This window comes from Rhincodon typus, chromosome 2 (assembly GCF_021869965.1).
Source record: "Rhincodon typus isolate 14 chromosome 2, sRhiTyp1.1, whole genome shotgun sequence".
Taxonomy (NCBI): Eukaryota; Metazoa; Chordata; class Chondrichthyes; order Orectolobiformes; family Rhincodontidae; genus Rhincodon; species Rhincodon typus.
Genome location: NC_063333.1, coordinates 323,200 through 332,031, shown reverse-complemented (window position 1 = coordinate 332,031; position 8,832 = coordinate 323,200). Strand labels below are relative to the sequence as shown.

The window sequence follows — 8,832 nt, the reverse complement described above, 5'->3', positions numbered from 1 at the left end:
CGCAACATCGAGGGCCGAAGGGCCTGTACTGCGCTGTAATGTTCTATGTTCTATTTTCCAAAAGGCAGTCAGACTGTAAGATTATTACTGACTGCTTGTAATCATTTACTTGTTGCAAGGCTGCCTCTGGTTGCTGCTAAATTCGTAAACAGTTAATCAATGCGACGGTGAGAGTTTACAGCACATGCCCAAGTGAGACAACCGACAGTATAAAGCTCAAGGCTTTAAAATTCATAACCCAAATATGCAGCATTCCTGCTCCATTTCACCAGATGTTCTTGTGCAGCAATTGCAGGGGGCTGTGGAGTGACTGATTGCTTTGGAACAGCCTAAACGGACACCGTGACAGAGAATCACACTTTAAAAAGATGCGCAAAATATTTGCTGACATCTTATGATTTAAATGCCTACAAAAGTAACAATTAATTTATTAGCCTGAGATAGGTCAGCAATTGGACAAAAGGACAAAGGAGTTAATTTGGAATGTACCCTGCATCCAACACCACAATGGTCCTAACCCACCCTGCTGAATCCTGCACCCATCTCCCTCAATGCATAAATTACTTCCAATTTGATCTGGCTTGAAATTGAACCATCAGATTTTGTGTCACCTTTTGCAACGCTTCCTGCTGCTCAGGGTTAAGAGGTGGCAGGCCAAGCTTTGACTGCCCATTCTCCAGCTTCATAATGTCACCACCCTGAAATAAAGCAGATTTCAGGTCATTGTAAGTTCACTTTTCAGTTTTAATTATAGGTATTGCAACAAACAATAAATCAGACAGGCACATCTCTGCTTTAATATAAACTGTGGACCCTGTAACGTGCAATAAAAACTTGCTGAGCTAGCAAAACCCACCTGTAACGAATGACTTCAAAAAGTTACCTGTCAAGTTAGGTGTAGAACAATTGGGAAAGGAATGTGTTTGTTTAAGGAAGGATTAGACAGGCTAGGCTTATTTCCACTGGATTTTAGAAAAGTAAGTGACAACTTGTTTGACACGTACATGATCCTGAGGTTATGGTAGTTGAGAGAATGAACAGGAGAGGAGAAGAAAGGAGATTCAATAATATCAGGGGATTCATTAGACAAGGGAACAAGCACTTCAGTGGCTGCATTCTGGGATGTCACGAGGTTGGAGGGTGGTGGTGTAGTAGAAATGGGGTGAATTACACTACGGGATGGAAGTGGGAAAAATTACATTGTTTGGTGCAGTCTACAGACCATTAACTAGTGGGAACAATGTAGAGGTACTAAGCTGCAGGGAAATTACAGACAGAGACCAACACTATACAGTAGTTATAATGGGGGAACTTTAATTATCCAAGTATTGTCAGAAAATACAACTGAGAATCAACAGGAATTCCAAAAGTTTGATGGAGAGTTCAAAAAGCAAATAAAAGCAAAGATGAACTATGAAAAAAGTGAGCATAAAAATGAAATTCCAAAGTCTTCCACAGGGATATAAATAGCAGTAGTTAAAGAGGGGGTACGGACACTCAGAAAACGAAAAGGATTGACGCACTGAGGAAGGGCATGGCTAAGCTGTTAAAATGAAAACTTTTTATCTGTCTTCACAAAAGAGGATGCTGCCCAGGCAGTGGTGGTAGAGGAGGAAAGGGTGTTACTAGAAAAGGGTAAAATATTGAACAGGAAGAAGTCTTAGATAAATTGTTGGCACTTAAAGTTAACAATGCACTGTGACCGGATGAAATCCATCCGGTCTCCCAAACTGCCTCGATCCCCTACAATTTACCTACCGACGTAACAGGTCCACAGCGGATGCCATTTCCCTAGCCCTGCTCTCATCCCTGGAACATCTGGATAACAAGTACACCTACATCAGACTCCAGCTGATTGAAGGCGGAACTGTAGTCACCACGATTATCCCCTCCAGACTGATTTCAAAACTCCGTGATCTTGGTCTCGGCTCTGCACTCTGCAATTGCATCCTCAGCTTTCTGACCCACAGACAGCAGCGAGGATAGGTAACTGCACCTCCTCTATGATAACCCTCAACACTGGAGCCCCCTAATGTTGCACCCTCAGCCCCCTACTGCACTCCATGTACATCCACAACTGTGTTGCCAAATTCCAAACGAGCGCCATCTCCAAGCTCGCGGATGACACCAACGTTGTAGGACAGATACTTAACGAGTCAAAATACAGAAGGGAGATAGAGGGCTTGGTGACGTGGTGCAATGAGAACAATCTCTCTCTCAACGTCAGCAAAACTGAATAACTGTTCATTGACTTCATAAAGAAAAAGAGAACATGCTCCCATCAACATCAGCAGAACTGAGGTCGAGAGGGTTGACAGCATCGAGAGCGTCGACAGCATCGAGAGCGTCAAGTCCCTTTGAGTGACAACAACCGACAACCTGTCCCAAACTTCCCACAAACGTACGACAGTGAAGGCGGCACAACAACGCCTTTTCTTCCTCAGGCGGCTCAGGAAATTTGACATGTCCATAAGGACCCTCATCATCTTCTATAGATGCACCATCAAAAACATGCTGTCCAGGTGCATAACGGCCTGATATGGGAACTGCTCTGCCCAGGACCGTAAGAAGCTATAGGTGGTGTACACAGCCCAAACCATCACAGAAGCCAACCTTCCATCCATGGACTCTAATTACATGGCTCACTGCTGCAGAAAGGCTGCCAACATCAAAGACCCATCGCACCCCAGTAATGACCTCCTGCAATCTCTTCTGTCAGACAGAAGATACAGAAGCCTGAACACATGTACTAGAATGTTCAGGAATAGTTTGTTTCTTTATTCATTTACAGGATGAGGGCATTGCTGGCTCGGCAGCATTTATTGCCCATCCCTAGTTGCCCAGAGGGCAGTTCAGAGTTAACCACATTGCTGTGGGTCTGGAGTCACATGCAGGCCAGACCAGGTAAGGATGGCAGTTTTCCTTCCCTAAAGAGCATTAGTGAACCAGGTGGGTTTTTCCAACAATCAGCAATGGATTCACGGTCATCATTAGACTCTTAATTCCAGCTATTTCATTGAATTCAAATTCCACCATCTGCCATGGCGGAATTCAAACCCAGGTCCCCAGAACATTATCTGAATCTCTGGGTTAACAGCCCAGCGATGATACCACTAGGCCATCGCTGCCCCTTTTCCCAGCTGTTAATAGACTGATTAATGGCCTCTCTAGCCGCAAATAATGCTGATCTTGCTAACATTGATCTCGCCTAGTGCACGCTCTGTGCAATGTAATCTGTATGCCTGTAAGTCTTTTGATCTGTACATCCTTGCTTACAATGATCTGCCTGGACTGCTCGTAAACAAAGCTTTTCACTGCACTTTGGTATACGTGACAATAAATCATTTAATCAAGGGTTCAAGGAAATGAGGGTTGAAATTGCAGGTAACAAGGTGTAGAGCTGGATGAACACAGCAGGCCAAGCAGCATCAGAGGAGCAGGAAGGCTGATGTTTTGGGCCTAGACCCTTCTTCAGAAAATTGCAGGAGCAGTTTCCATATCAATTTTTCGAGCTGTCCAGAGAGTTGCTGGAGGTTGATGGATAATCCTGGCAATTTCAGACCAGTGAGCTTAACATTGGGGTCGCAAGAACACAAAATGCTGGAGAAATTCAGTACTCTCGTAGCATCTGCAGCAGGAAAGAGTTTGTGTTTTGGATCCAGTAAACCTTTTTGAGAACTTTTTAGCTTAACTTTGGTAGGGAGTACACTTCCACAATAAAAAATTTGGTATTGAGCTAGTAATCACATGGAAAAGGGTGGGCCTCCTTAGGAAAAGTCAGCATGCATTTTGACAGGGGAAGTTGTGTTTTTAACTAACCCAGAGTTTTTTTTAAAAAGCAACAGAAAAGGTAAATATTGGTAATGCTGTTGATGTCATAGACATAGATTCCAGAGGCAGTTGATATGATGCCACAAAACAGACTTGTGAAGAAAGTTAGGTCATAAAAGGGGCAGTGATAACATGAATACTAAACTGCCTGAGTGATAGGAAACAGGCAATTATTTTCAGTCTAGAGGAAGGTTTGTAATGGAGTTCCCAATTGGGAGCATTGTTTTTACTGATATGTTAATGGTAGACATGTTGGTGTGCAAGGGACAAATTTAAAACTTTACAGGTGACACGAAAATTCAGAGAACTGTAAACTACAAAGGGGAGCAGTGCAAAACTCCAAGAGGACATTAATGGAGTGGATAGATAGTACCAGATGAGGTTCAATACAGAGAAGTGAGTTGATGCCCTCAACATTGAGAGATAATAAGAGCACTGCTGGCCATGCAATGCCATCTGTAACTGCCCTCGAGAAGGTAGTGCTGACCTACCACCTTGAACCACTGCAGTCCATGTGTTGTAGGCAGATCCACAATGCTGTCAGGTTAATGAGGTTAACCCAGCTACACTGAAGGAACAGCGATATATTTCCAAGTCAAGGATGGTCAGGGGGTTGGAGGAGAAGTTGCTGGTGGTGTTCCCATTGTATCTGCTGCCATTATCCTTCCAAATGGTGGTGACTGTGGTTTTGGAAGGCACTGTCAACAAGCCTTAGGTGAATTTCTGCAGCATATCTTGCACATGGTACACAATGCTGCTGAGTGAATAGCAAAGATGTAAATAGTACAGGCAGAACCCTTAGGAATATTAACATACAGACAGATCTGGGCATGCAGATCCACAGTTCCCTAAAAGTGGCAACATAGGTAGCCAAAGTGATTAAGAAGGCATATGGCATGTTTGCCTTCATCGGCCGGGACATAGAGTACAAGAGTTGGCAAAACATGTTGCAGCTATATAAAACCCCTGTTAGCCTGCATTTGTAGTATTGTGTGCAGTTTTGGTTGCCACGTTACCAGAAGGACATGGAAGCTTTGGAGAGAGTACAGAAAAGGTTCACCAGGATGTTGCTGTGTCTCAAGGGCATTGGCTGTGAAGAAAGGTTAAATAGACTAGGGTTATTTTCACTAGACAGATGGTGGCTGAGAGGAGACCTGATAGAGGTCTGCAAAATTATGAGGCACGGATAGGGTGGATTGTCAGAGGCTTTTCCCCAGGATCGAAGTTTCAATTACAAGGGGGCACAGGTTCAAGGTTGGGGGGGGGGGGGGGGGGGGGGGGGAGGGGGGGGGGGGGGGAAGGGGGTTTAAGGGGGATGTGCGAGAGAAGTTTATCATACAGAGTGGTAGGAGCCTGGAACTCACTGCCAGAAGAGGTGGTGAAAGCAGGCATGTTGGCGACATTTAAGAGGCATCTGGGTGGTTATATGAATAGGGAGGGAATAGAGGGATATGGACTGAATAAGGGCAGAAGGTTTGCTTTTTAATTTAGTTAGGGCACGATGATCGGCACAGACTTGGAGGGCCAAAGGGCCTCTTCCTATACTGTACTTCTCTTTTGTTCTTTTGAATATAGCACCAATCAAACAGGTTGTTTTGGTTTGGGTGGCAAGTGTTAGTCTAGCCTCTTACCTGCTATTGTAGGCACCGTATTTATATACTAGTGCAGTCCTGTTTCTGATCAACAGTAACCTGCAAACAGGAGTTTCAGCATTGGCAATGCCACTGACTATCAGCAGGCAGTTACACCCCTTAGATTAACTACTTTGAATTCAATCAGGGACTTTCTTAGTTTCCTTAACTTCTATCTCTGCTTTACAGGATGTTATTCACTTGGAATGTATTGGCTTATCTATGTGAAGGTCTCCTTATAGCTTTGTGTGTTTCATAATTCTGACTGCCTTAGTAGCTTCTCAGCATTATCAAATGGGTTGGGTTGATTTTTAGTAACTATATCGTTCCTTATCTCTTCTGTAGGATGTTTTTGTGCACTTAGTTTGGAATTGCCCCCACACGCATCATCCGCTGTTAAATGCCTGGCCACAACATGAGACAGTGTACTTCACTACTCACATTTTAAATCCTACCCAATTGTACAGAGAAACCACCACGACTTCACAACTGATAGTGTCTCTTTCACCAAGTCCTGCTACTCCATCAACCCAACAGTCTGGTTTTCCCAGGTGGCAGGATAAAAACTGTACAAATTGTGGTTACAGATAGTAGGAACTGCAGATGCTGGAGAATCTGAGATAACAAGGTGTAGAGCTGGATGAACACAGCAGGCCAAGCAGCATCAGAGGAGCAGGAAAGCTGACGTTTCTTGTCTCGACCCTTCTTCAGAAAAATTGTGGTTAATTCCCTTTGTGAGCTTAATTATTTGTGTAACCTTGTCCAGCAATACAATTTATTGCCTTGATAACACTCCTTCCTCTGATGTTTGAATATCTTTGGCGTTCTAGTCTCGATCCTTAAACCACTCCTTTTAAGAAACTACATATATCTCACCCATTTGAACAAACCTTTTGACACCTACTAAACTTAGTTTCCATTTTTGATTAATTCCATTGGACTATAAGATAAAGGAGCAGAATTAAGCCATTCAGCCTATCAAGTCTGCTCTGCCTTTCAATTATGGCCAACATGTTTCTTCACCCCATTTTCCTGCCTTCTCGCTGTACCCTTGATCCTCTTATTAATCAAGAACTTACCTCTGTCTTAAATTTACTCAATGACTTGGCCTCCTCAGCCTTCTGTGGCAATGAGTTCCACAGATTCACCACTCTGGCTGACGAAATTTCTCATCTCAGTTCTAAAGGGTTGTCCGTTCACTCCGAGGCTGTGCCCTTGGGTCCTCGTCTCTCCTACTGCTGGAAGCTTCATCTCCACATCCACTCTATTAAAGCCTCTCAATATTCTAAGTTTTAATCAGATCGCCCTCATCTTTCTAAACTCCACTGAGTACAGGCCCGGAGCCCTCAGCTACTCATGACAAGCTGGGGTCATTCTTGTAAACTTCCTCTGGATCTGCTCCATCACCAGCACATCCTTCCTTAGGAACGAGGCTCAAAACTGTTCACAAAATTCAACTGCACTCTGACCAGAGACACATATAATCTCTGCTTCCTCGTGAAAATGTCTTTTTCTTTTCCAGGGGTGGTTGAGGGGTCGGAGGCAGGCATGGGAATGAATACACACACACAAAACAAAGCCAAATCTTGGAATTTCTAGACTTCTCCATTGGCTGAAGTATGGCCATGATAAAATCAATCAGGGGGGACTTGCTAACCAATTAGCACCTTGCCTCCAGCCGTATATTGTTGCGAACATTGATCATACAAGACCAAACGCCTTAGCGACATGTTGCTAGTACTCAAGTAGACATTGGCTCAATTTTCCAAATCTTTATCTGACAAGGGCAGAAGTCACATGACACCAGGTTATAGTCCAACAGGTTTATTTGAAATCACAAGCGAAGGAGCAGCACTCCGAAAGCTCAGGATTTCAAATAAACCTATTGGACTATAATCTGGTGTACTGTGACTTCTGACTTTGTCCACCCCAATCCAACACCAGCACCTTCACATTATTTATCTAAGAAAATTGACATTTGACACTGAAACTTTTGCTATCCATCCAGTTTCAGATTTTGCAGCACTTTTGAACAATTGGATCATTTCAGAGGACAGTTAAGAGTTAACCACATTATTGTGGATCTAGTCATATGTAAACCAGACCAGGCAAGGATGATGGACTATCTTTTCTAAAGGACATTAATGAATCAGATTTTTTTTTTTAAAAAAAACAACGGTTATGTGGCGGCTAGCAAACTGGTTCTTAATCCCATTTCTTATTGAATTCAAATTTCAGCACCAATGTTGGGATTGAAACCCACGTCCCTAAAAGAAAAGCCTGGGGTTCTGGATCACTATACGAAAGGAGAACAAATACAGCTCAAATGTTCTGCTTCACTTCCCAACAGGCCATTCGCACTCTCACCAAACACACAACATGTATACTCACATCTCACCCCCATCTACTCCACAGAGTAAGTCACATCCTTGCCCCTTCCATTACATTCATTAGGTTTCTGCTCCTGCAGTCATTGTTTGTGGTACCTAAACCCAAGAGCCTGTTCAACATTAGGGTGTACCATTTCAGATCAGTCTGTTGAGTAATTGAGTATGACAGTGAGGAATAAAGCTTTCAGATAGACCTACCAACATCATCTGCAATGTGGGGCTTCCCAAGGGTTCCAGCATCTGTTGGATTAAACAAGAATTTCAGAGAATTTAAGAATAATCACAATCCCATCTGAACCCACTGGACAGTACAGCTCTTGTCAGCATAGCTTTGGATCCAGTGCTTCAAATTCTCCCAAAGGGGTGGGTTTCTTTGAACGTAGTCAACTAAATTCCTTCAATAATGAAAATACTTCCATGTCTGTATCAATCTACAAACTCTTAAGAAACCTGCAGACAGGATTCTGGAGCAAGTTGAAGGACTTGGGAAGGCCAGTCGTTACTGCAGAGGTCAGAATGGATCAATTTGCTAACAAACACCATTAGAGGTTTGGTGCCACACAGAAGACACATGGCCCATAGTGGAAACGGTCATGCCCGCATCCTATTCACATGCAACAATGAAATTAATTCAATTAGCCATCTTCCACACCTCCCAATCCCCGTAACCATCACCCTCATAAACATCCCCTATCTGCTGACCCGACCCTCCCCTCCCCTCCTTGGTCATCCCCACTCCCCTACACCTCTCTGTCCTTGCTTCCCACCTACTCCCTCCCTCTCCCCACTGTATCTCCAGGCACCTTTACACCCCAGTACCTGCACACACACTAACCACCACTTTGGACACTCTAGCATCCATACCTGTCAAGCTGCAGCCTCCCCACTTCACCACATCCACCTTCCCCCTCCCCAACCCCTGAAACCCACCCCGACCCCCAGTACTCACCTGCCCCATACCCAAACCCCGACCCCCAGTA

General features: G+C 44.0%; 1 protein-coding gene across 1 annotated transcript in view; it reads right to left on the bottom strand.

Moving 5' to 3' along the window:
• The window catches only part of LOC109935072 (poly(U)-binding-splicing factor PUF60), an 82,055-nt gene that overhangs the window by 72,835 nt on the left and 388 nt on the right, over window positions 1-8,832 (bottom strand). Inside the window, exons 2-3 of the mRNA XM_048617374.1 lie at window positions 8,051-8,092; window positions 612-698 (exon numbers count right to left, since the gene is read on the bottom strand). Coding sequence (XP_048473331.1) covers window positions 612-698; window positions 8,051-8,092 — 129 coding nt within the window. The remainder of the gene's footprint in view (window positions 1-611; window positions 699-8,050; window positions 8,093-8,832) is intronic.